Source organism: Chroicocephalus ridibundus, chromosome 3 (genome assembly GCF_963924245.1).
Source record: "Chroicocephalus ridibundus chromosome 3, bChrRid1.1, whole genome shotgun sequence".
Lineage (NCBI taxonomy): Eukaryota > Metazoa > Chordata > Aves > Charadriiformes > Laridae > Chroicocephalus > Chroicocephalus ridibundus.
The window spans coordinates 10,685,394-10,713,178 of record NC_086286.1 but is presented as its reverse complement, the minus strand read 5'-3'; the positions used below and the strand labels follow the sequence as shown (position 1 = coordinate 10,713,178).

The following is a 27,785-nucleotide window of genomic DNA, read 5'->3' as shown; positions in this document are numbered from 1 at the left end:
GAACGGAGTCGCAACTGCATATACATCAAGGTAGATCAAAGGCAGCCGGGAGATTGCACATTTACATAGGGACGCGGAGGATGCTATGGGAACCCAGTAGCTGGGCTGGAGAAGTACACGGGCAGGAAGGGGAATAAGGAAGTTCAGTGAGCATCAGTGGGGGGTGCTTTTATTTTTGTTTGGATTTTTTCTTTACTTTCTTTGCATTATCTCAAAGGCTGCGAAAGATAGAGGGAGCTCTGATCCTTTGTAGCCTTAATTCACTACTGGTGTAAATCGGTGCTGTTACCAAGGAATGACTCCAGTTTGCACTGCCTGAACATCTGGACCGATGTCCCTGCTGCATGTTAATTTCTCCACCTTTTAAACAACATAAAGGTGAAGAAATCCATGATAAAATAGTTATTTAAAAAAAAAAGTAGTTACAGAAGTTACAGACATTTTTTTTAAATGATCTGACAGGTGTTTTTTTTTTTTTTAAAAAAGTCAACTTACATTCTTTTAATTTTGTGATGTTATGCTGATTATTTGAAATCTGTCTCTTCTACAGGACTGAAACCAGGAAGGGAATGGTAACTGCTATAAAATCCAAAGGTAAGAAACAAATGTTACGCTACTTAAAATCGATGTCTTTGCAAGTGTAATTTATATTGTAGAAAACCTCCAAGAATAACACTATGGAACTGTGTAACCTATGAGCATAAGGAGATGGGAAAGCGTAGAATTTCCCCTGCCTCAACACAGGAGCCAGCAAACAGCTGATGATGACAAATTCTGGACCAAAGAGGACGTGTTTCATAGTGCGTATGATGTGGAGGGAGTAGCGATCTCTGCTTCAGGGTTTAAATCAAACAGTAGCAAATAGCAGGTAGGAGAAAACCCAGAGAAGGGAAAAGCTGACGTTTTCTCGATCTTCCATTTGAAAGAGGGGTTGCAGAAGTGGGTGGGCAGCAGCACATGCATTTGCACAGTTACACCAGGCAGGCATGCAAAGGTGCTTGCGCGGCCATGTGTGTGCGTCGGGAACAATTTTTTTTTTCCATGAGCAAACAGGCTTTCTTTTAAATTGGTGTTTGGGTCCTGCGTGTTTTCATTCTCCTCTGCATTTTATTTTCCTTTTTTAACTGCCGTAAGGACCACTGGTGTCTGAAGTCACCTCTAATGGAGCCTCCCATAAGCGAAGTCAACGCTGGGAGTGGGGAGCTCTTTGCCTGAAGCTCAGCTTTAGGCGCTGTGCAGCCCGGAATGGTACAGAACACGTTTTAGAGGTGTGGCATCTGAGCTGACTTAAGGATACCATAAATGATGGCTGCTTTGGTGCCGTCTGAAGGGTGCTCTCGCATCCCCACCCTGTTTCCTTCTCTGCTAGGCAGTTTTAATTTTTTGGAGCCTTTGGCGTGTTCAGCCTCTTCCCAGGTGTTCAGCGTGGGGAGCGAGCACAGGGCACAGCCGGCACCACTCCGCCATTCCTGGCCGAGCGCAGACCTGCAGTCCAGGGGGCCGGGGATATAGGATGAAAGATGCAGCTGCTGCATTTGTAGATAAGATGTTTATATAGCTTGTGCCATCAAAAGCACCGAACACATTAACAGCGCCTCAGTCGAACAGGAGCTGAAATTTCTGTATGAGGGATGACAGCCTTCCTCTCTCCTGCTGCCTGAATCCCGATTTCTGAGTCTTACACCTCAATTTGGGGCATCGCGGCTGTTGCGCTGACTTTGGACAAACAGCAGCCCTCTGAAAGTGGTTAGGAACAGGCAGACGGCGCAGTTCTGTGAGTGACTGTGGGCTTGACTTGCGCTTCCTTGTGTGCCATGCTTTTTGCTTTTTTTTTTTTCCCCCCCTCCACGGGTCAAATGAATTTACATATTGAGGAATCTCTCAGGGACTCTGAATTTAAATGTGATTCTGTTTATTTTAGTGAAACTGTTTGCTAATTCCCAGAGCTGTCTGTTAAAGTCATGCAGTTGTTCGAAGTCAATCTTGCCTGTACTTGATCCTGTCTCAGAGTGGTGATTTTTCATTTGTGACATCATTGCCATTTTTATGCCAACTCTGTGATGTCATGCTCCGATTGTGACTTCACCGCAGGGTCAAGTAGAGGAAGAAAGTGGAACATAATAGACAAAGCTGTAATTCAGGCAGCAGCTGGTCAAGTAAATTGCTTGGAGTGGAAATGTTCTCTCCAGCTACCTTGAGGAACAATGAAGTGGGACATCTGAATGAGCCCACTGTTTGGGCACCGCTGCTCCATTATCAGAGACCATGACGTGTTGACAGCACGCTGGATCGGGAACACACGCACACCTCGGTCTTGCGGTCTTCGTAACTCCGACCTGCTCCATAAGCCGTGGTGTCTGTCTGCCTCCAGAGAGCTGTAAAATGATCATGTCTGTGACATAAATGACAAACACGGGGAAAAGATTTTTATAGTTATTTCTTTTTTTCTCCTCACCCTCAGCTTTCTGGGGCGAATCTGATGACAGCAGCTCCGAGATAGAGGCTGCTTTGCGCCCACAAACTCACAGCACAGAAGCAGACGAATTTGATGACTTCTATGATTAAGATTCCCCAGCTCGCTTTTGGGAAGAAATAAACAGTATCATCTTGTACATATTGAGAGTGCCACTGCCTAAAGTGCAGCTCATCACTTTATAGTCAAAGAAAATTTAAATACAAAATAAATATTACTTGGTACTATGCACGGCCTCCTTGTATGTGTGCTTTTTCTTAACTGCTAAGTGTTTTCCTGATCTGACGGCAATCCTGCCCCATGAGGCTGAGCCTTTTTGTGATATATTTGTTTTGGGGGAATAAATGAAGACAAGTCCTGAGACGTCCACTTGCTCAGTGGACGTGACAGTGCTCATCTCTGAGCATTATCACCTCAGAGGGCAGGGGCTGTCTATAAAACAACCTCCTCCTCAGGGGGGGAGCTGGATCCCTCTGTATAGTGTCCTGTCTCTTTGTTACTGGGGCTGGGAGCTGCTTGTCCGCAGACCCCTGCTCACAGCGAGCATCTCCTGCCCGGTGCCAGCAGGAAAGGTGCAGGACCCTCATGATGGGTCACCCTTCTGCATGGCAGGCAGGAAGAGGCCGTCGCAGGTGAGGAGTCAATCAGCAGCAAGCTGGAATTGACAGCGGTATTTCACGGCCAAATCGGCCTGGCCTCCGCTTTGCTGCAAGCTGCTCAGCAGTGCCACTGCCTCTCACCAGCCCGGCTGCTGCGAGTGCAAAGACCATCCTCTTCGGACGCGTGTATGTATTCTCATACTTCCACTACAGAGCTAGATGTGGTTTTGAAAAAAGCAAGCAAGCATTCTGGGTATGCATACATATGCTACTCAGGGCGGGCTGGCATGTTTGATCTTTATCTTCTTCTGCAACAGATCAAGAAGAAGAAATGCATAAATCGTACATTTCTAATTCAGCACATTTTGGAACAGAGCAGCATTTACATGTGGCGAGCCTCAGTGATTTTCTGCTTTTACTTGCTTTGTAAAATCCATGCCGGCATTGCTGTATGGACATCACAGTAATTGGATGACTCTAGGAGCTTCATGCATTTTTAATTTTCTTCTTTTAATTCCTTTTATCTAAAATTAAGTTCATTAAACATGAGATTTTTCTTTCGAAGGGAGAAACCAGGGGACATATTAAAAAAAAAAAAATCTGTTCATAATTACGATAAGTTCAAAAGCAAAAAACAGCACCCCAATTAAACTCTGCTGCAAAGCAGTACTGCATCTTTGAATACAGGCACCAATCTTGGGGCCCAGTCCATCAAAACCAATTTTGAAACGGTAACAAAACTCAGTTTAATAAAAAGAGCGTGTAGTCTGAGACGAGTTCAAGAATATGAAATCAAGGTTTGCAAGAAGGCCTGAAAATGAGAAGAAACCCTTAGTACAGATGTCTGCTGGCTTGCTTTTAATCCCGTGGTTTTCTGTCTGACGTTGGCAATGGTGCAGTGTTGAATATTCCAACAACTGGATAGTCAGCTGCGCGAAGGATGGAGCCGGATGAGTGTGTGACCAGGGCTGATGTCATGTGAGACAGCTGGACTTGACTAAAGGACTAAAGCTGGACTTCACTGAAGGCTTTAATGCCCTCCCCCACTGCACTGGGCTTTCCGCGTCCCTTCAACCACAGGCTATTTTGGATTAAGGCTCCTGTGATCCCTCCCTTCAGAGGCGGGCTAGCTGATACAGCCTTGGCCAGAAAAACAGCAAAAATCTCCCCCTCCTTCCCAGTTTTTACCTGCTGACTCCCCGTGTCCTGTGGGACCACTGCCCCACAGAGAAGCCCCTGTGGTGTGTGACAGGCAAGTTGGTCGAGGGATGGGAGGTGCACAGAGAGGAGGAGCAGGCAGCCCATGGGGACCATGGGAGGTCTCCTGTTTCCCAAAGCAGCAATTCCCATGTGCCAAGTGATAGCACAGGCCGCGCTAGGCTGCTGGAGAGGGTGGTGCAGCTCCTGACTCTTCATTGCTATGACCAACCTCAGTCAACACTCGGTTATCAAAGCCTCAGGGGGGGAATCGAGGAAATGGCAGGACTGCCCTGCAAATTGTGACAGTGGAAAAGAAAATCTGCAATGCGACAGCAGTAGGACCGGAAGGGCTAGCACCCATGGTGCTGCTGCTCTGGGTGGACCACCAGATAGGTTTAGGGGCTCCTCGGTAGTCTTCTCCTAGCAGCATGTTACTGTCCTTTGTGTACTGCAGGCTCAGTGTCACCCAGGAGACTTGTAGCAGAACCAATACCTGAACCCACCATCTGAGGGCTGGTGCCTGGGCTATTGCTCCTTGCTGCTTTTTCCTGATCATCCCTAAGCCGCGGTAATTCATTCCTGATGGTCCTAGCCATCTGCTAAGCGTCAGCTCACCAGTATGTCGCACCACAGACAGACTATTGCTACGTGATTTTTCAGTGAATGTCAGACCAAGGTTCATCTGGAAAAAGTCTCTCTAGCAGCCTGCGCAGCTAAGTAATATTGCATCAAATCCACAATGCCTTTGTAGTTTTAAGCTCTTCCTGAGTGATTCCGGGTTCTTGATGTCAGCCCACTTTATATCTCCTTGCATGATACAGGGCGCCCATCAGCAATCTTTGGTGCTTTCCATTCCCTCCGTCCAGCTCAGCCACAGACATGCGACTCATGACAGATGACAGATGGCTTTGGGAGCTTCTGCTAAGGCAATATCTCTCTTTTGGTGTTTAAGCGATAGCCGAGTTCCTCCAAAGCATTATTTATTATACACTTATTGTGCGCAGACTCATTAGATGCAAAACATTCTGCCAGTCAACTTTACTCTGCTCCTTCACAGCTGTCATACCGGCAGCCCGAAGATGATGACAGATGATGCTGATGGACAGGGGGACTGTAATCAATACAGCCTTAAAAGATTTAAATCAGCATGCCAGTCATCTGTGGAAAATACTGTAACGAAGCCTTCCCGTATCCCTGCTGCGTATGTGCAACAACTTGGTGCTACGTTCTTTCTTCACGTGTCAAATGCATGCAGTTGTGAGGTGGAACTTCAGCTCGCACCCTGTTCGTCTGCTGACAAACACCAGTTAGCACATAGGGGCTGACAGAAAAATGCCGGTTGAGTGCGCTGATCTGGTGAGCCGAAATGGAGCCTGTGTGGGCAGGCTGCCCTGTCTCCGAGGCCCTTCAGAGAGAAGCGCAACACGCAGAGGCGGTGGCTGCATTTGTGAGAGCTCAGGGAGTGGAGAACCGCTCATGGGGAAGCCAATGGAGCTGGCGGTCGCTTCCTCCAGAGAAGGTCATAACTGAGAAAGGAGCTCATCCCTGCTCCAAGTCGGACGTTAGGCAGAAACTGTTACTGCCGTTTGTCAACAGGATTATTCTTCTCCAGTGGCAGACTTCTGCTACTGCCTCCTGCACAAGAAAAGACTTTTTAGTTTGCTGGTGCACACCTGGCATAAAAGCAGCCCTCCCGCCCAGCTGCCCCTGCCTTCCCCATCTTGTCCTTAAAAAGTTGGGCTTTCCTCTAGCAAGTACCAGGCAAGCTCCTTCACCGAGGGCGCCAGGTCTTAAGTTTCTGCAGCATGAGTTTTGCTTTAGGATATTTGTAAGGGTTTGGGTTTTGTTTTGGTTTTGATTCTTTTTTTTTTTTAAGCAAAATGTAGATTGACTTTTCAAGGAAATGTTTGTTGCAGTATTAATTTTTTTCAGCGCTTGTTTATGCAAGTAATTATAAGATAAGATGATCATATTTCATTTGCATTTGCTAGTGCTGCTGTCTTCTGTTTTCTTTAGCATTATCAGAAAAACAACTGATTGCCCATCAATACAAACAAAATGTTAATACTAAGCTGTCTTACTCTATACTAAATTCCAGGAGGAGAAGCAGTACAATAGGAAACTTCAATCAGGGTACGTTTTGTAAGGAACAGATAAAGGACAATCTTTAGCTGATACCACAGATGTGGTGCCAATACAAAGTTGCTGGGGAAATTTATTCAAGTCACAGATTTTATTAAGAGGAATGACAACAGAAAATGGCTTAACAACAGCTAAGTGAGGCTAAGAATAATGAGAACTACAATATTGGGTTAATTTGTTCTACAGCAAGGTAGCAAGGTTCCTCTCCCCTCCCCAAATCAGCGGCGTTGACTCAATAAGCACTGCTGAGATTTTGTTATTTTTGTTAATGATTCCCAGGCTGCTTTTTCATGTCCTCGCCCCCATCACTGCCCTCCTAATGAAGTTGGTGTATAGTGACAGGACACAGCAGAGCACAAAATCTTCCTTGTGTTAATCCTGTTTAATATCTGAAGGTTTAATTCCATTTGAACATTGTCAAACGGCTAACTTAATAGTATTTGCTTATGCAACGGGCAAAGCGATGGGACGGGGGTTCTTTACGCTGCCTGTTGCGACTGTCACGAATCTCACCAAGCCATTTCACACTCGCTGCTCCTGCCAGCGTCCCCTCAGCTCCCGCTGCCCCTCCGCCCTCCTGCCAGCGCCCTCACCATCCTTTTAAACTGCTGCCAACGGCTCCTTTTCTCCTTCCGAAGGAGAAAAGGCCTCTTTGCAGAGCCTCACCCTTCAGTCCCATTTCTCTACTGTGGCGGCAGGCTGACAACATTAGCTTTGGTAGTGCAGCCGTGCCCTGAAGCACTTTTGTCATGCCTTCTGCCTAAATCATCCCACAGGAGCGGGAAATCACTCCACGCTGGAAAAGCTACTTTCATTTTAGCAGGGCTTTCTCTTAATTGAGGGCAAGTTTTGACACAGGACCCCATCTGAGAGCAAGGAGACCATGCAGTGCTACCTCAGGCGCCAGTCTGCCCTAAGCTTTTCCCTTCAGACTGTCACCTTTGCGCCTAAGGAGCCCCCCCAACACATTCAAGGGAGCGCTGAGGCCGCAGGCCCCTCAGGACAGGGTAGAACGAGCCCAGCCCCCGTCCCCGCCGCCTCTCCCCTCACGCCGCCGTAGCGACCCCGCGCCTGCGCGCTCTGACGCGACCGCCTCTAAGATGGCGGCCGCGCCGCGTGCGCCTCACGTGACCGCACCCCCCTGCCGCCGCCGCCGCCGCGGGCGCGCGCCCTCCCCCATGGTGCCCCGCGCTGCCCTCTGCCCCCGGAAGCGCTGCTCGCCGCCTCGCCCGGCACCGCCGCCGCCGCTCCCCGCGCCCCGGGCCCGCCATGGGAGTCCCGGCCTTCTTTCGCTGGCTCAGCCGCAAGTACCCCTCCATCATCGTCAACTGCGTGGAGGAGAAGGTGAGGCGGGCTTCCCACACCCCCCGTGCCGTGCTCCCCCCTCCCGGGCCAGGCCCCCTCTCGGGGCTGTGGGCACGGGAGAGTGAGGGCAGGAGTGGGGCGTTTGAGAAGGAACTGAGCTGGCCTTCGTAGCTGCGCTTTTTTTTTTTTTCCTTTTTTTTGGTGAGGTTAAAACGATATCTTGCTGTGCGGACGCTTCCTTGGGCTCTCGTTCTCCACGTATTTGAATACTTCCCAGTTGTGCCGCTTTCAGATCTTGCTCGTTATTTTTGACAGTCTTTTCTTTCACGTATTAGTCTTTCTACAGCTTCCTGCTTTACTCTGGTATTTTATTTATTTTTTTTTAAAGCGTCCATCAACACAGGATATCGTGCTTGAATCCAAGACTTAAAACAAGTCTGTAGTTGTGCTCTTCGGCGTTGAGCAGCTTCAGCTTTTTATTTTGTCTCATTGCTGATATTTACTAGTGTAGGATAGTATAGGATAAACTCCCTGCACAAACAGGGAGCTGGTTTTTCCAAACACATCCTCTAAAACGTGGCTTTTCACAGCAATAGGAGATGCTATTTGGTGAGGACTTAGTCCCAGGCTAGTTGGTGGGCTCCACAGGTGGTCTTCACCAACCCACCTCTCGCCTGGCTGGTCACTGCCTTCAGCTTATGTTTGTCGTCCCCCTGGCACCAGCACAGGGGTCTCTGCCGTTATCGGGGGAGCACTTCCTAGGAAGTAACGCAGCTGAAGTAGCGTTTGTGAGTTTGTTTTTGCCTGGCACGTTCTCAGATAGGCTGGTTCTTTCGTGCACGTCACTGCAGCCGTGTGAATGCTTGTGCCATCCTAAGGGATGTGGTGGGAGGTGGAAGGTGACAGGGAGGGTGGGGATGTTGCTTCAGCAACAGCACAGGCTCACACAGGATTTCAGTAGCTGCACTCCGGTAGCTTTACAGTGCAGTGTACGTGCAAGTTATTCTCTTTGGGGCTAACTTAGCCAAAGCTTTTCTGAGCAGACAGACTCTTGAGTTCGTGCTTCCCAAACTGTTTTTCCTGTACGCTTTTCCAAATATTTTGTGTCATCTTTTGTCAGGATGTACTAGCTGGGTTCTGCTCTTCGTCGTAAAACTGTTTTTAACTGAACGTGTTACGAACATTTAACATGAACTGGTTTTGTTCGTGTCCCGGCTGCTGAGCATGTGCTGCGGCTTCTGCCTTTGCGCAACCACCTCTCCTTCCCTGGCAGAGATGTGCCTCGCATTTGGGAAACACCGTACTGTGAAGGAGATAGAAATGTGTGGGCAAGGTAGAGAAGAGAGTGAAGTGATTGAATTATGTATTGATACTGGGCTTTTTTGATCGCATGTATTACCTGCCTGCCTTCAGGAAGTTTTCAATGTATGCAGGTGGCAGGCGGATCAGTTTTAGTATTCAGTTCTTGTTACAGGCTGGATGTTTTTCTGTTTCAAATTCAGGTTGTGAAACAGACTTGTAGATTTGGATTAATCAAATGTTACACACATAAAACTGTGAGTTACTGTTTTGCTTTATTACCATTGTAGTTTCAGTTAGCCTCTCTCAGCATGAGAGAAAAGTAAAGTTGATTTTACCTGTAGCTGCAAGAAGTGAATTTTTTACTCCAATGGATAGATAAGATTTGAGGATTTGCCTGCCTGGGGGAACTATTATAGAAAAAGGTGGTTTGTGGGTTTACAAGTATAGTTTATTAGCTGCTCATATGAGTGCTTACTCTGGAATAAGCTGTTAGTAGCTAGCAGCGATTGTCCTGGTTGCTTTACCAAGCTTGTTTTTTGTGTCTCTTATATGATCTTTTCTGAGTAACCCTCAGTTTATCGGACTCTCGGGGATAGTGTGTCATGTTTGCATCTGCCAGGGTGAAGTGGGTGGCACGGGTATTGGGGGGATTTAGAGAATGACGTGTCTCTACCAGTGCAGCTATTGAGCGTGTGCCTGTTGACGTGGCATTCGCCTTCTCCCGGCTGTGTATCTTTGGAGTACTAACGTCTGAAGGTGTGTGCACATATCCTACCCATTGTCTTCCACTCACGCTGGTTGGTTTGCATCATCCCCATTTCATCAAAGTAGGGAACTGACAAAGGTGAACAGTTTGGTCTTTTGCTTATAGTCAGCGTCACAACTGGCTGCATGGTCCAAGCCTTTCATTCACCAAATCTGCCTTTCCTTCCTTACATCAAAGGTTGACTTGAGTGAATGAACATCCATTCCAGCCATAAAGTTAGACTGTGGGGACAGCAGATCGGTCAGTTATCTGTCACATTTATGACTATGCTGATAAAATATCCTTAGTGCTCAGGAACAGCAAAAAGCCCACGAGGTGAGGTTTAGTTGTGACGTTTTGAAGCAGTGTTCTTCTGATCAAAAGGATGCAAATGGAGTTTTGACGATATAAAGTAGATTCTTTTACACCTCTGTCTCTACTATAAATGGATGTTTTACATTTTAGTCTTATAAGCTTGTCCAGCTGTTTCTGGATAATGCTTTAAGATCTGTGTATTTAAAAGCAGTCACGATTTAAACTGCAAGTATCTGCAATCTGTAACAATTACAGTTTTCTCTAAGAGCTGAAGGCTTATCTTTTTTATCATATTTGTAAACATTTAGATTAATCTTTATTTAACCAAAACTGCTCTAATGTTTGGGTAAAATAAAGGTTTGTATAGTCTCATTTTACTGAGTTTGGGATTGTATGTCCTTTTTTGTGTGTTTAATAATTGAGCTTGTAACAACGAATGTTCTTTATTAAAAGAAATGGGGGAAATATGACAAATTCCATTAGGCCAAGTTAGATTTACCTTAACTGAAGTCTCAGATCTTGATGTCCACATCCACGTTGCTTTCTTCCAACTTAAGAGCACATTGCAATTACAGTAAGGACAGCACATGGATAAATCATATTCATTACAATTTTTTTATATTCAGATCTAGTCATAAATTTGAGAGCTGACTAGGACAGTGGTGAGAAGCTGTAGTTTGTCTTACTGTAGATGGATTTAAACTTCTCTCACGATGTAATCAGCTCTGTGTGTATTTTAGGATTGCTTATAAATCTCTCTAATCAGAAATTTTGTATCTCCCGGTAGCTTGTCTCTTTGAAATATTAAAAAGTTGATCCTTGTTCTCTTACCTTGCTAGATTATTTCTTTTTCTTAAATCTGATTAATCTTCTTCTTAAGCTGAGCAGGAAGAATAAGAGGAAGATCTTGAAGATAATATAAAATCCAGGAGAGAATATTCTTAATCAAATTCATAAGAATTAATAAAGCGCAACTAAAGTATCGTATTTGAAGATCTATTTTCAATGGTTTCAAAAGAGGCTGTAGATTAAAAGTGAACAGTTTAGTTCTATCACAAGAGATATCACTCCCAGATACTTAAACCTTTTACAAGGCTGTTACATTAAAAATCTGATAGGTTTATGAGGATGTAATGGTAAAGTTGCTGACATAGTGGTATGCAAATGAGAACTGAATGGCTTTCGAAGCCATCTAAAACAGATCATACTTATTTTGCTTTACCTTCAAGACTGAAAATAAGATCTGTGACGGGGGCAATTTTATTTCCCATATCACATAGTTGTAAGCCTTTGATATCTTCTGAGTCACAGTTAGCTCTGGCGAGAGGTTTGATGAAAGATCAAGTAGAACACAAGGCAAGCTTCTCGTCCCGTTATCTGATATAAACCAGAGCAAATGCTCTTCTTTTAAAATTGTAGGTCTTGGTTGCCCAGAGTAACTTTATTAAAACTGCAAGCTACAGTACAACGTTTGCACCTGACAATTAGTTTCTGCTAAAACCAAGTGATTTGTGTGTGTGTGTGTTCTGTAAAATTCAGTAAAAGAAGCCAACGGTGGTCAAGATTTCATCTCTCAGGATTTGACTAATTTGGATTAGAAGAATGATGCGAATTAGCAGAAATTTTATGTGTTTTAAAGAAGTGAAATAGAGGGACTTAGTGTTCGATTATTTAAAAGGGACTTCACAAAATTGTCCTGAAATAATTCCGTACCTATAACTGTGGAAAATTTAAATACCAAGTAAAACGCTGCTTTGCTTTAGAGGCTTTTATTTTTGCGTTTTAAGACTGGGATAAGTTCAGCTAGTTCTGCTGCTACTCCAAGCAGGAGAATCGTAAGAAAGTCAATGGTACGATGTGTAAAGTGTTTGGGGTTTTTTTTCCTTTTGAATCTGATAGTTTGAGCTCTGTACTAGAGATCTGGGAAACTCATTTAATGACTAGTAGGTAGCAAGCCTGCAGATGTAAGTTCAGAGGAAGTGCTTGATGTTGTTTCACAAGCTACCAATAAGTTTCACGAGTGAAAAAACCGGCACTTTCACATTTTTCTGTCCTGTTTTATGCAATCGTGTGATCATAGCCTTTACGTAATAACATGACATTCTTTTTTTTATTTTAATTCGCTTTATGCCAAGCTATTCGAGAGTATGCTTCATTCTAACTTTATGATATAACCTTTTCCAGTCATAATTTCTCTGAAAATTCATTTGACTTTTTCTTTATCAGCTCATGTCTCTTCCCTCACTGATGCTGTTGGTGTTTAATTCAGTGGTTTATGTGTTTGCCTGGTGGTATTGCTTTGAAAGGGAGAATGCCAAGTTGCTCGCGGTCGCTATAAGTGTCGCTAATTGCCTTTGAGCAAGCTAAAAAAAACCCCAAACACAACAAAACAAGAAAGCAAATGTATGGTGAGGAAACAAAATTGAACGTGGTGTGATAATCCACCTTGTAGAGGAGCCACTCTTTGAAACGATCGCCAGCGTTTCAAAACTGCTTGCTTTAACAGCTTGAGAGAAGGGGATGACTTTTTTTTTTTATGTAGGTATTATAGTGCCAACTGCAGTCTCTGGGGCTGATTAGAGAGACTGTTCTGTTCACCTAGATAGTTACTTATCATTGACATGACAGTGTACGCAAAATAAAGTGGTAGTATTTATTACTTCCAGTTCAGCTGAGATTTGTTTTCTTTGTGCTTCTGGATTTATCTCGTGTAGCTTGTTGTAAGCATTCAAGAACATCAAAGAAGTACAGGAACGCCGGTGGCTGTAGGTGGTTTAGGGTGATTGTAATTTAGCATCAAGTTTACCATGTGCGCTGTGGCCTGGGTTTCGTGGTCATTAGGCAGCAGCCTGGCAGTACAAAAAGCACTGATGTAAAGGAAGTGAAGCATTATAGTCAAAAGTGTAGTTATTTTCAAAAGTGGGAGGTAAGGACTGCATTTTATTTAGTATTCCAAATATATCCACAGGCAAACTTGGAGGCAGAGGTTGAAGAGTTCAGGGTTTTGAGCATCTTGGTGCATTTGATAGTCACCAAGAAAAGTAGTACATGTATACCCAAATTGGAGATTTGTCTGGTGGGATCTGAAAGGATCTCATTTCTTTGTGTAGAGGAAGCTGGGAAGAGCCCTCTTTCTAGTTAAATCTCGGTCATCCTTGGCTCACCAGGATGTGCTGATATGCTTTGGGAAGCTTGTCATGCCATCAGCTGGGCTCCAATATGTCCTCAGCCACAGATGAATCACTTTTACTGCCCTGCCTCCCCGTGTTGTCTATGTAACTTAAATGCTGGTTTGCAGTTAGAAAAAGGCAGAGGTGCAAGTTTGTTTGGGTGTGCCGCTCTGGGGAACTAAGTGTTTAAAGTAGGAAGATTTTGATAGTTCTTAGTTATCATGCTAGAGTTATAGCATCGTATTATAAACTTAGAAGTCCTGTTACTAAATTTTGAGGGAGTCAGGATGGCCCTGGTAGTAGAAGGAATCACTTTCTTGAATAATATGAGGTGTGGAAACTTCTTGTTTATAATACATGCTGATCAACAGAAATGAACCAACTCTGCCATAACACATCACAATGTCTTCTAGTTGTGCTAGTATATAAACATCTTAAAATAGCACTTTTTTTTTTTTTTAATAGTGTAAACATGCACTTTCATGTAATTAGGTGGGTAGCTTGTTGCTGTCTTTTATTCTACTTCCCTTGAAAAAAAATAAAGTTTTATGAGTCTGCACCTTAATGCCTCTGTGGGTTATTTGTGATACTTCTCTAATCGTGTACGGAAACACTTGTTTTGAATGTGTTCACAGGCTAAAGAGTGCAATGGCGTCAAGGCTCCAATCGATACAAGCAAACCGAACCCTAATGAGGTGGAGTTTGATAACCTGTATTTGGATATGAATGGTATAATTCACCCTTGTACACATCCAGAAGACAAGTAAGGCAATTTTTTTGTCTCTTTACAAATAGGATTTATCGATAGCACTTCAGAAGTTAAACTGAATGCTCTATGTTTTAGGCCAGCACCCAAAAATGAAGATGAAATGATGGTTGCGATTTTCGAGTATATTGACAGGATCTTCAACATTGTAAGACCAAGGCGACTTCTTTACATGGCTATAGATGGAGTAGTAAGTATTGATATATTTAGTTCCTTGTAAAGACTGTTTGTAAAATTAGGGTAGATGCCATCTGCTCTTCTAAGGTGCTTTGGGAAATAGTTTTCTAAAATGAGAAGCTACAGGTAAAATATACTATTAATTTAATTTTGGTGAGGGGAATTAAAAGTATTAATGAGTTTTGTTGTCCACGGGGCTATGTGAGCTGGCTAATGTAGTCTGTTGCAGTCTGAACTTTGCTTCTGAAAAGCAGGAAACATCTATAAGACAGTAACGCTCCGAAACTACTTATGTTCCTCTGTTCTGTGGCTTCAGTGATAATTTATGCTGCAGGCTGGGAAAGACCAGAAAACCATTTAAGCAGATACACTTAAAATGGGCAGTGAATGAATTGTGCTGTGGAATATTTCACAGGCTAGCCTTAAGGTGCTTTTGAAGCTTGTCTTCCTCCGTACCTGATTCTCATCTCCCCTTGGTACCTCAGTTGGTCTAATGAAAGATACCCCCTCTTCTTAATAACTTTGCTTTACTGAGTATTTTTCGATCCAGATTGCATAATCCTACTGAGAGATGCCAAAATGGCCTAGCAGACTGCTGGTAGGCCTCTTAAGCTTTGGTTGTTTTTCTAGGCTTTTCAGTTTCTCAAAGGTAAAATGAGTATCATTAAGTAAAAAGATGTTTAATCTGAATTCGAGTGCAGGAATTCCTAACGTACATGTGTCTATAGAAGTAATCCCAACTAAATGTTGATGTATCCTTTTAAAAACCCCAACATACCTGCTGTAAGTAATAGCTAACTACTGTCTGCGGTAGTATTTTTATTTTCAAAAGAGTTTCTAGTTGGAGAAAGGGTATGGAATGAATAATGCTTCCCAGATACATGTAACTCTATTAAGTTTCATTTATTTTGCAAGGGAAACTTTGAATCCTTGAGCATTGTGTGTTTCTGAGATGAGGACACAGCTGTGCCTGGTGCTGGCTTACCTCACAGGGAAGCTTAAGAGAGACCTTTTTAGAAACATGTCCAGCTCCCTGTGCTGCCATATGAGAGCTAGTGGTGACGTGAGGGAGGAACAGAAATCCCTGTTTCAGTTAGAGTTCAGGCTGATGCCTTGTTAAATGGTAATCGCAGACTGAACAATTTCAAAAGACTTCTCTGGAAAGGAAACGATTGTCCAGGTGCAATAACTGAACCAATCATTATGATGCCTTTTTTAGGCTCCACGTGCAAAAATGAATCAACAGCGGTCGAGAAGATTCAGAGCATCAAAGGAGGGCATGGAAGCTGCTGAAGAGAAGCAAAAAATAAGACAAGAAATTCTGGCAAAAGGTAGAACTGTGGCCATATCTGAGTTTTTTCAAGTGAGAGTCACCTTGTTTGTTTTGAATGCTTCAGCGAGGGTTAGAAAAGGGATGTCTTGCTCAGTGGATATTTTCCTGTCCGTTACTAGGAGAAGGAGGGGATAGCAAAGCTACAGAAGAATGGATCTGTGTTTTCCAAAGTTAAGAATTAAGATAAAATATCACTTTTTTTCTTTTTCTGTTTCCTGCCTGAAATTAATTTGTGTTGAGTACTCTGAATCCTTTTAGAAAAAAAAATTGAACAGAAGAGCAGGGATAAACGTAGTAGTGGAAAACTAACCAAAACTCTTACGGAAGGAAGTACAAATCTGTAGGACTTGATGAAAGGAGAAGTTGAGCCTTAAAAGCAGGGATCAGATGAAAATTGTACTGTGCAGGAATAATGAACTGCGAGCAAGGGTAGTTACTTGACATTGGAAATCCTAAACTCAAAGTCAGTGCAACTTCCTAAGGGCAACTTCCATGAGTGACATGACTGGAGTGAAAGGAGTGTGTGTAGCTGAAGCATGCTGTCTGGGCTGGGGCAGTTAATTCAGGTGGCGGTGCAGGAGGAATGAATGCTGTAGCCCAAGTGAGAGGGCCAGTGTGTAACCTCAGCAGAGATTAAAAAGGGAGGACAAAGACTTTCTTAATATTTCTTCCTGTAGCATTTCTAGACTACGAAGACCCTTTATGAAGCTCAGAGATGAGAGAAGTTGGTGTAACCCTGTTTGTGAGCCCAAGTGAATAGATAGTGGAAACATAGGGGAGAATATGTAAGAAAATAATTATTTCCTAATGTTTTATCTCATTTAGCAAGCTTAGTTTCTTTGAGATTTCTTTCACAGTCTTTTCACAGAATAGGTAGTGAAATCACTTTTCTGAAGTAACAACATCATTTGTAAATGTACTAATACTTTATTTTGAGATGGAGATAATATAATGGTAAGAACTGTTTTAATTTTGTTGTTGTTTGGTTTTTGTTTGTGTTTTTTTTTTTTTTAAAACAAACTAACTTTCAATAGGTATTAGTTGTTATCAGGGGAGCCATCTGGGTTTTTTATCAGGCAAACTGGTTTTAATGTTCCATATTGATTTATTTCTGTTAAATGTTTTTATTGCTCTAGGTGGCATTCTTCCTCCAGAAGAAGTGAAAGAGAGATTTGACAGCAACTGTATTACCCCGGTAAGCAATCTTGCACTTTAACCAGCAATTGTCACTGGCTGAATGATGGTTGAATTTATTTTCTTCCGTTACTTTTTAGGGAACTGAGTTTATGGACAATCTTGCTAAATGTCTCCGCTATTACATTGCTGACCGTTTGAACAGTGACCCAGGGTGGAAAAATTTGACGGTAAGTTTCACAGTTTCGTACTTCAGGAAAATTAAGGTGATCTGTTAGGCTGGGTTTGGGTATGATTGAAGAGTATAAATTTAACAGATTTGTCTCATCTTCTGCCACTATGCTGTTATTCATAATGGGCCAACTTGTGCGTTCTGCTGGGGCTTCAGAGATACATTTCATCCTAATAACACAATCTAACGGCGCCATTTGTTTTGGTTTCATTTAAGAGCAATGAAAAGATTGGATAGTAGAAGCCACAATTTGATGTAATGGGAGACAGGGTTTTCCGAATGCTTTTTCTGCTTTTGGGGAAAAGCGTCAAGATATATTGTATATATATTCTTTTCACTGTTTCCTTTTTAACTGGTTTGCTATCTCAGCTAGGCTGCTTTTTCTCCTTTATTCTAATGATGGATGACAGGCAACAAAAATAATACATGTCAGCTTTCTTGTCTTTCTGGACTTTGAGATTCTGTCCTCCTGTTCCTCAACCACTCCACCCCTACTGAGTTTTGTTTCTGACAGCCCTGTGTTTGCTCTGTACAAGAGGGCAGAATAGTCAGTCTTCTCAGATGCAGCTCTCTGCTTTATTTTCCGTAAGTTGGCTGTTAAAGCGGTCTAATTGGAGGGCAGTTGACTCTGCTTAATTCCCTCCATCAGACATGAGTTTTATAAACGCTCATGTTCATCTGGACATCAGCGTAAGGAAGTGTGTAATTTGGTAATGTATCGGTGTATCTGCAAGTTTAGAAGATCTGAAGGGTAGCAGGCATATGTCTGCTTTATCTGTTAGTTCTCTAGTGCATGTTTTGATTACCCAGATAATTTAGGGGCCTAATAATTTGAAGGAAACTTCAAATACGTTAGTTAATGATGTGATAATTTCAGTGGTATTCGAATCAGTATGCCAACTTCATCCTAGAATTAGTAGAGAAAAACAAAGGTCTATTCATTGGTTCCAAACTCTTAAATATTTTCATTTTGCATCATAATATTTTAGTTGAAACTACAAATTAGGATTTCAAGTATTCGTAAGTCAGATTCAGTATATGAACTACATAAGTTGTTTGGGTTTTTACTGTGGCAGCATAAATTGTTTACATAATCTGTAAACATTTCACAGGTTATTTTGTCTGATGCCAGTGCTCCTGGTGAAGGTGAACATAAAATCATGGATTACATTAGAAGACAAAGAGGTAACATTCAAATAAACATGAACGTTTTGTTTAAATTAAGTCAGTAATAATATATTTTGCATGATTTTTATTGACTAAATGTCACTTTCTTTTGCATAGCTCAACCAAACCATGACCCAAACACTCATCATTGTCTGTGTGGGGCTGACGGTGAGTTCTCTTTTGCTAGCAATATGTCCTGCTAAGCTTTCTTGTGCTGTTTTCTGATTGAGTTGGACTGTAGTTTTTAGGCTTTAACTTGTATTTGTGTAAATAATCCAGTGTATTTGTTAGTTTTTGAAAGCTCTGTGTAATAAATGTGGAAAGATCTAGCCCTCTCCGTAGCTGAAGGGCTAACTTTCACTTAGTTGTGCTATCTGGGTGGTTTGTGGCTAAACACATCTGTGTGTTCACACTTGCTTAAGGTAGAATGTACTTAACTTTTTTTTTTTTTTTTTAGAAAAAAAAAAAGCTTAATAATGCTTATCCTTCATTCTATTTTATTCTTCTCTTTTGATTGGTAGCTGATCTGATTATGCTTGGCTTAGCTACACATGAACCAAACTTCACCATAATTAGGGAAGAGTTTAAACCAAATAAACCCAAGCCGTGTAGTCTTTGTAACCAGATGGGTCATGAGGTTAAGGATTGCCAAGGTTTGCCCAGAGAAAAACAAGGCAAGGTAAGATTATTGCTATTTCTAGAAATTCTTTTTATCTATAAACTCATTCATATTTTAATGAGATCCTCGAATTGTTCTTGCTGTTCGGTTTTTGTCAGAAACATAATGCAAATTATATTACTGTAATAACCTAACTTTCCTCTTGTATTAATAAATAAAAATTGTACTTTTGTAGCACAAAATTATTACGCCAAACCTTAACATCCTCATTTGCAGTGTCTTGTTGTGGTATTTTTTTCCGCTGGCAAGAGAAAATGATCAGTAACTTCGCAGAAATTCAAAGTAGCGAAATGCATGCCTAGCGTAAGAACTTGAGAAACTGTGCTTGTGTACCTCTTAACTCCTCCCAAAGTAAGCCTTTAAAAGTGAGCTGACGAAACTTTGAGGTGAGCTTGGATGTAATGCAGCTTTCTTTTTATTTTAGCATGATCAGTTTGCAGACAGCCTTCCTGTCGCCGAACAAGAATTTATCTTCATCCGCTTATGTGTTTTGCGAGAGGTATGTTGCAGCAGTGACTATATCTGCTTTATATACATTATATTTCTCAACTCAATACACAGTGTTTTCTAATGTCCTTTTGTGTGTGTGTTTTGCAGTATTTGGAAAGAGAACTCACCATGGCCAGTTTGCCCTTCACCTTTGATTTTGAAAGAAGTGTGGATGACTGGGTCTTTATGTGCTTCTTTGTGGGAAATGACTTTCTTCCTCATCTGCCATCTTTGGAGATCAGGTAGCTGAGAATATGTTTTCTTTTCCTGCAAGTATACCCACTGTGGTTTTAAATAGTAAGAATCTCATGCGTGCGTTTGTTTGTTTGTTTTTAGGGAGGGAGCCATTGATCGCTTGGTTAACATATATAAAAATGTGGTGCACAAAACTGGGGTAATTTTTTTTTGCTTTTTCTTTAAAAATATCTGGGTGTTTGCTACAAAAATAGACTTGTTTTTCAACTGTATTATTTTCTAATTTGCAGGGGTACCTTACAGAAAGTGGTTTTGTCAACCTACAGCGAGTCCAGATGATCATGTTAGCTGTTGGAGAAGTTGAAGATAGTATTTTCAAAAAGAGAAAAGATGACGATGTAATTTTTTTGTTAAATTCTTTGAGTTTGATTTTAGTCACTTGCGTTACTGTTAGACTGCGATGCTCCTTTAGTAGAATAAGAAAAAATACAGACTTTGTATCTTTTTTGTTACAATCTCTATAATCTCTCCGTATTCAAAAGGAATTGCATGCTGCCAGTTGAACTGCCTGGGCTGCAAGGCCTGTTTTTCTGATTGTAATCCCAAGGAACAGCAAAATGAAAACTCTGTACGAGTTCTTTTTGAATAGCGGCTATGACAACTAAAGGGCAGATTGTTTTGTAATTTGCTGCAACATGTAGAAATGCAAGCCGTGGTGGCGTACTAAAAATGAATTCAAAGTGCATTCTTGCCTTGCAGTACCCCCTGCTCTTTGAAATGTGTCTGGAGATTCTTGTTCTTTTGGTCTCTCTCTGCAGTTTGTCTGTGGGTTGTTTTTGGGTTTTTTTCAGGCATATTCCAGTTTATTCATTAAGTGCAGGGGAAGAAGCTCCTTGTGAATGAAAGGAGAGAACTGTATTCGCTATCCAGTCAAAAAATACTGTGCCATTGCTGGCAAAACTTTCATTCTTTTTTCTTATAATCGCCCCAGCGTACCCTTCTCTTGAAGTGGAAACGCCAGTTTGATGTTGAAGTCTTCAGTTTCCCTGTTCCAAGAATAAGAAATATCTTTCCTTGAGCCTCTTCTTTTCCTTTTTCTAGGACTTTGCCTCTACTATTTTTATTTTTTTGTTAAATTTTTTTGGTGGCTCTTCCAGTGCAGGCAAGGAGCTTGTGTCCTTTGACACTGATGTCACCTTTAAGTAAGGCTCTAGCTCAACTTAGTAGATGATGTACGTCATTACCAAAATTGTGGGACTTTGATTACACAGCTATTTTTTTTTTTCCCCGTAGGTTTGCAGGGTAGTGTAGAAATTTCTATCCCATTTCTGTTGGATTTAGAGACGCAAGAATTGACCTATATCTTATTCAGAACATTACGTAGAAACCTTATGGCCTACTGGTCAGTAGCAGATTATAATGAAATATTTTTCTAAGAAATCTGTAGGATTGACTGACTTTATTTCTCTTTATTCTCTTTTTAGGATAACTTTAAAAGACGGCAAAAAGAAAAAAGAAAAAGAATGAAGGTAAATTAATTCCTTTCACAATGCAAAAACTAGCAAGAATGAAAAAGTATGCTGTAGCTTTCAGCAGATGTGTTGGTTGGAGCTGCAGTTGTAATCATGGTATTTTCTGGCCTGTGTGTAAACTATTTTTAAGGGATTTTTCATGGCTTTTTGTAGACTGAAGCTTTGCAAGAGGGAATTGCATATTAAAGGCTTCATAAAAGGGAAAGGAGAGAGAGTGTTGAATATGCTGAATGATAGCTGTATGTTGTGTCCTTCAAATCTACACAAATCTGCACTTTTGTGATTACTTAGCAGTATTTCAGCATGGTCACTGTACAGAAATTGGTTTTCCATGCATTAACACAAGTCTTCTCAGCAATTGTATTGCTGAGGGCAGTGGAGTTTAGCATGAGAGTTTAGGTTTAAATACGTATACCAGTTTGTGTTAAATGGACTTCCTTGATTTAGAGGCATGTTTCTAAAAAGACAAGGAAGTCTTACCCCAACCTATAGTTACATCACGTTCTGCCTGCCAGCAAGTCAGTGTTGCCAAATATCTCTCAAATGTAATAGAAAAGCATTAAATGTTGTGGGAATGTGTTTGCCCTTTCTGACCCATGTAAGGCAAATTCTTTAAAATTATGTTATTGGAAGCACGTTGATTTTTCTTCTATTCACAAAATACTCTGGTATTTTTTTAAATGGGCTCCTCTATGTTCATTTCAACATAGCTTTGTTCTTGGTTAGGACATTCAGGTACGTGTAGCTTCCAAAACTTTCAGGGCATATCTGAGTAATATCTAAAGCTTGTGTTTATTTTTTAAATTATATATTTTCTGGCTATGTCTGTTAGAGTGGAAGAGCTTATTCACTTTGCTTACAAAGAGTATATTCTCCCTAGTAAGTTAGATGAAGTCTCACTTCCCCAAAAAACTGCCTTTCAGCCCATGTAGAAAGAACATGGGCACTAAATGCAGAGTTTGGTTTTGTTTTAAGAGAGGTTAATGGATTAGAAGAATATAAGGGTCTCACTTGTAAGTGTCGTCTTATGTCTGGTTGAGATCGTCAAACATAGCTAATTTAAGCTGAACTGAGTGAATGAGTAAATTATGCTTGGTTTATATCACATGTTAATCTCAAAATTGTGAGAGCATCACCACGCTGCTGTGGAGATTACACATGTTTTTCAGTGTTCTTGTATATATTTATCTTTTAGAGGGATCAGCCGTCTTTTATTCCTGGTGGACAGTTTTCCCCTCAAGCTCTGGGAAATCGTTCTAGCCCTCAGGCAATCAGTAACCCTAGGCAGGCTGCCTTCGAGATGAGAATGCATGACAGACAGAATTCTGTAAGTAGATATTCAAAGGTATTTACACATAGAAGGGGAAGTAATCACATCCTGTGTTACTCTGGACACCTTTTTCTCTCCCATCGAGCTTTCTTGAAAAGCAGACCCCCAAAAATGTATTTTTCAAGGAAGTGTCTTTTATTAACCAATTTTTGGGAGACTACTTGAATAAAGTTGTGGGTTTTATTTGATGTTTGGTATGATACTGCTTGTTAAATAGTTCCGGGAGGGCAAGTGTAAGGTCAGTGTATCAGAATGAAATACGGTGGCTCTTCTCCCCAGGCTTGTTTGGCACTTGTGGAGTCGAACCTCCTGTGAGTACAGGTTTAGGAACTTCCTCAGTAGGTTTGCGGAGACACAAACTGAATACCTGAACTGGAGGTCTTTTAATAGTCTTTTTGGAATTTTTATACACACACAGACATAGATATCTGTATCTTGGAAATTTGTGATTTGCCTATCTACGTGTTCGTCAGTTGCTTTTACTTTCCAAAGCATTGCTTTTCACTGGGAAGAGGAGAAACTTAGATTAAATTTTTGGAAAGTTAGTAGAAAGTGAGGGAAAACTGGAAATAAGCTGAGTGCCCTATTAGAAGCATTGATTGTTAACTTTAAATAACAGTTATGATGCATATTTTCTTTCTGGGCATACATTTTGATTGAAACAGTGAACAAATGTTTGATTAAAGGTCCTTTTCCTTTTCATCATAAACCTGTGTGTTCTGTCTCTTAAAAGTAACTAAATAAAGTGTGCTTTTTCAAAGTATAATTTCTGCTATTTTTCCCTTTTAATCTTGAAACTTTTGCACATGGGTTAAGCAAATCAGTTCTTTTATGGAATGGGAGAAGTTTCTTTTAGCCTCTGTAATATTAAAAGAGATAAATTTGAAAGGAGTTTAAAAGATCAGTTGTGAAGAAATGTGAAGTATTTCTGCTAGTTCTGAATTACAAGCAGCATTTTTACAGTAGTCCGTATATGCATTTTTTTCACTGTAAAATGAAGTTGTAACATAAGCTGTAGGACTAGAGAAAACAGCTGCATTCCAAAATTGGTATATATATAAAAAATAGCGTGTTTTATCAAATGTCTTGCTTATTGCATTTTTTCTTTCTCAAATACATGAACTTTTTGCCTGTATGTATCAGTGCCTGCCTTTTAATACAAAGATGTGTTCTTCTCTTTTGCCACTTGACTTAATAGTTCAAGGATTGTGTAGCTTTTGCCTTGAGTTTTTGGGGAACTAAAAATAATGCATGTGATGATCACAAAGCTGTTAATTTTAACTTGAATTTAAAATGCCTAATAAATCCTTTCCCCACGCCCCCTCTATTTATCTATAATAATTCTGACCCTAGACAACTTCATCATCTCCAAATACCAGCCTCAATTCTGATGGCAGCCCATCCCTGGCAGGAGGAATTAAGCGAAAAGCTGAAGATAGTGACAGTGAACCTGAGCCAGAGGATAATATCAGGTGAAGCCATTTTTTGTAGCACTTTGTTAGCAAATTGCTGAAATAGATGCAGTCTAATTAATGCCATTTAGCTTAGAGCAGCAGTGCCTTCAGATGCTTTTCTATGATCTTTTTATCCACCGGTAATTAATGTGGAGGGTTAGAATATTCTGTAAATTCCAGTGAGATGTGTAAGCTATAGCTGTTAAATCTAAGTATCTAGATTAGTATGCGTGCAGGTTTTCATCCTCCAAGCCACTACTCCCTTTGAGACCAAGCAGTAGATTGGTTAGACGTTCACTGTTCAGCTTTGATTATGTGAGCTGAATGCCACTGTTTTGCAGTTGAATTTTTGAGCTATTTAACCCATAAAATTCAGTTATGTTCGCGTGTGCAGTATTATTTATCTTGCCTCTCGCAATGCGTTTTCTTCCGTCTTTGATTTGTCGCAGGCCCCGTTTTGTCTATGACAAGTTCTTTAAATACGTTAGGACAGCTGATCTCTAGATGATTAAGGCATAGGGATTTTATGAGCATTAACTGACAGTGAATTACCAGCGAGTGTGTGTTTGTCAAAGGTTTAAATCAAGCTATCGCCCTTTAAGTCAAAGGTGAGGGCCCTTGTAAGTTTTTGTGAGAGGTTCTGTCGTGATAAATGCAACCAGTAAGTTTTTGGCTTCTGTAGAGTCAGGGGACATAGGTGGACATGGGAAAACGATCAGGGTTACTTCATGTGAAGTACTGATCCCTAGCGTCCAGTACTGTTGTCATGACATAGTTGTGACATCTGGCCCATCAGATCTTCCAGTATCAGATATTCTAGCTCTCATTCTTATTTTGTCCTGTTTGTGCAGATCTGAATGGATCGATTTATTTGTTTGTTAATCAAGCAAGCAAAGTTTTAGTCTAAAATGGGGATACATTTAATATTGCTTTGCTTTTGAATTTTAGCAGAGATTGGAAAAGAAGCTTTAAGAGTGTTATAGCAACTAGTGTGAATTAACTGTGGTGATTTACGAGTAGCAATAGTTTTGACAGGGTTCATATTGTCAAGCAAAAGGATATACTACATTCATCTGCAGTTATTTAAGCTCTTTTGTAGGTCAGAATATTTATTCAGATCCTTTTCTGAGTGGAAAATAATTGTATGCTTTTCATTGTAAGTAAAAACAACTGCATAAATGCACTAGATGCAACCAAGTTGTTTGCAAAAATATTATCTTGTGTTTTGAATGACTTTAAAGCTTGAAAAAATGGTTCTAGTCAGATAGCAGATTGGTTTTTGTAATCTTACAGAAAAGGTTTTTGAAATTTATGCAAGTGTCTAGCTGCCAGGCAGCTCCTAGGGTCAGATGCTCATAGACTGCAGATGCTCTTGACTCTGTCCTTCAAGACTTTAGTGCGCGTAGCTCTCTCCTTGCTCACCTGGCTTTCTTAAACTCTGGAAAACGTTTCTTGGTTTCTCTACCTCCTCGTCAGTTTGAATCATGTTTGAACTAGCTCAGGTCAGATTTTAAAAAGTATCCCTGCACTGGGCAACCAGCTTAGCACAGAAGCAAGAGAAGATCCTTTTTGTAAAACCAAAAGGATGTGCATCGTGTAAAAAAGCGTAAATCGATCTCTGCTCTGTCCTAAAGACTTCATACACTGTATTTGTTGCACTATGAGATTCTGACAAGTGTTGAGTTGACCTTGCAGGTTACTTGTGTGATTTGGCTTCTGTATGTAATTTAAAGTGGTCACAGCCTTTCACAAACCAGTGAAAACGATGATTTTCGGATTTGACAATCAATGCGGAGTTTTAAATTGTTGGGAATAAAATTCTGTTTAAAAAAAAATAAAAATCATTATTAAGGGATTATCTGATTTAACCAGTTTCTAAATAAGATTTGTAATTCGCTTTACTCTAGTTTGCTTGAATACCAAAATTCATGTGGCCTTTGAGAGATGTGTGTGTAAAATGCATTCACTGTGGTGAATAATAAGTTTAAATTAAAAAAAGAAACAAAACCAAAAAAATCAAAACAAAACAACTAAAAACTCCAAAACAACAAAACAAATCCAAAAAAAACCAAGAAGCCACCCAGATAGTTTTGTGAGGGGGACCGGTTATAAAGCATAATATCATCGTTATTGAACCAAATGTTAAATAGAAGTTAATCTTTCTATTACTTAAACTACCTTTTTAGATGGCAGTCTGCGAATCGAACTGGAATTTCCCCCAAGATTACGTCACGTCTGTTAGGACTAACAACTTGAAGTTTTATGTGCATATTAATAGCTTCTTGCTTGTGGCACAACTGTTCTCTCAAAATTGACGTGTCACCTCTTGAATGACAGGGAACACAGCAGATGTAGCAGATCCCACCCTGCCTTCTCGCTCTTTCGAGGAGCCTGTGGTCTGTGCTTACTGTCAGACTTCACAGAATATTCTTGCTTGAAATGTGGCACAATATAGCACATTCTTCGCTCTTTTTCCTAACATTGTACAATAGAGCTGAGGGATTCAGACGCTTGTCTGTCAAAGATGAGCAAGTGGTTGTTTTCCCCTGCCCCATCCGTAGACAGACGTAAGGGGGAGCTGTGTGAAGTAAGGATAAATGGTGTCTGAAATTGCGCTTTTGACTCCAGTATGCATCTCTGGCATGAAAGATTGGAAATCCCTGTGCAAAAGGGAACTTGGCTGATGTGAGTCAGCAAGCATGGGATTCCTGAGTTGCAGATAATTCTGCTGGTAGCATAGCTTGTCTGAACAGCAATAGACTAGAGAAATCAAGCTGCTGCTGCTGCTTAGTTTTTATTTGCTTACGTTTTATTTTGAGTAGCAGGGAAACTATTATCACTTTTCCGCTTGAGAGGGGCGTTAAGAATAGAGGAATGAACTTGATGTGAGAAGACGCTCTAGTAAGATAAAGATTTTGGCCTAGGGTAGATTAAACAAAATACAGAGGGGGAAGAGTTCTCTTTCTCATGATTGGAAGAGTTAAAAAACGAAGTTCAAATGGCGGTTTTGGTAGTAGATTCCTAGTAAGAAAGATGAAATTGCCGGCTAGGAGCAATACTGTTCTGAAAAACCTGACAGCAGCAGGCACATGTTTGAAAATCTATCCTGCACCGAATAAGTACTTTGAAGACATGTTTATCAGGATGGTAGTTTCAGAATTGCATCTGGATTTTCTATTATACCAACCGTGAAATGTTATTCTCTTGCTGTTGAGTACCAGTTTTTATGCTTTCATTGGAATTGTATAAAAATGAGAATTGAAGTTGCAAGTGACTTGGCTTATATTTTAATTCAGATATGTAAATGTGCATATATTAACATGTATTGACATCTCTTTGTGTTTGTTATGCAGGTTATGGGAAACTGGTTGGAAACAGCGCTACTATAAAAACAAATTTGATGTTGATGCATCTGATGAGAAATTCCGTCGTAAAGTTGTACAGTCCTATGTGGAAGGGCTTTGCTGGGTTCTCAGATACTACTATCAGGTACTTAAAATATTCTTCACTGAAACATCAGTTTTCTTTTCTGTCTGCACCCTGTTTCTTTTCAGGAAATAATAATTATCCATTGCTCATTTTTGAGAAACAATGCTCTTTTTTTTTTTTTTTTTGAAGGTATAAAATAAGCGGGTGCCCATTCTATTTGGCACTCAAGATTTGAATACAGGCTTTGTTTCTCACATACAGTAACGGCGCTTGTTAGTTTATTAAGGACTGATGCATATTTCTCCTTTGCAATACATAGTGTGGTGAAATTAGAGATGACTAAATGGGTGAACAAAGGACAGAGCCTGTGAAACGCTAGTGCGAATTTGAAAGGAACAGAGTTGTCAGTCTCCTCCATAGATTGTATTGATGTTCTATGAAGTGTATTGTGATTGAAGTAATCTGTATCTGATTTAAATCTTTTGATAATTGAGATGTCAGATTGGCAAGAGATTAGTTAGACATATTGGGGTTTGTTGCACTGATGGTTAATAACTAGCTTCGTGTCCTGAAGACAAAGTAAGTTACGTTTTGTGTGTGACCTGGGAACAGAATGT

The 27,785-nt window shown here is 40.9% G+C and overlaps 2 protein-coding genes across 5 annotated transcripts in view; both read left to right on the top strand.

The window, feature by feature from the left end:
* The window catches only part of KIZ (kizuna centrosomal protein), a 50,418-nt gene extending 47,722 nt beyond the window's left edge, over positions 1–2,696 (top strand). For all 4 annotated transcript variants that reach the window (XM_063327947.1, XM_063327948.1, XM_063327946.1 and 1 more), the window contains 2 exons: positions 551–594; positions 2,462–2,696. In XM_063327947.1, coding sequence (XP_063184017.1) covers positions 551–594; positions 2,462–2,565 — 148 coding nt within the window. In that variant the 3' untranslated portion in view covers positions 2,566–2,696. The remainder of the gene's footprint in view (positions 1–550; positions 595–2,461) is intronic.
* Positions 2,697–7,624: 4,928 nt separating this feature from the next.
* XRN2 (5'-3' exoribonuclease 2) overlaps positions 7,625–27,785 on the top strand; it is a 50,675-nt gene continuing 30,514 nt past the window's right edge. Inside the window, exons 1-17 of the mRNA XM_063327944.1 lie at positions 7,625–7,758; positions 13,887–14,014; positions 14,096–14,207; positions 15,414–15,525; positions 16,664–16,722; positions 16,802–16,891; positions 18,006–18,078; positions 18,178–18,228; positions 18,582–18,739; positions 19,164–19,238; positions 19,337–19,470; positions 19,565–19,622; positions 19,714–19,821; positions 20,908–20,952; positions 22,151–22,282; positions 23,639–23,757; positions 27,093–27,228. Of these exons, the coding sequence (XP_063184014.1) occupies positions 7,684–7,758; positions 13,887–14,014; positions 14,096–14,207; positions 15,414–15,525; positions 16,664–16,722; positions 16,802–16,891; positions 18,006–18,078; positions 18,178–18,228; positions 18,582–18,739; positions 19,164–19,238; positions 19,337–19,470; positions 19,565–19,622; positions 19,714–19,821; positions 20,908–20,952; positions 22,151–22,282; positions 23,639–23,757; positions 27,093–27,228 (1,665 nt within the window). The 5' untranslated portion in view covers positions 7,625–7,683. The remainder of the gene's footprint in view (positions 7,759–13,886; positions 14,015–14,095; positions 14,208–15,413; positions 15,526–16,663; positions 16,723–16,801; positions 16,892–18,005; positions 18,079–18,177; positions 18,229–18,581; positions 18,740–19,163; positions 19,239–19,336; positions 19,471–19,564; positions 19,623–19,713; positions 19,822–20,907; positions 20,953–22,150; positions 22,283–23,638; positions 23,758–27,092; positions 27,229–27,785) is intronic.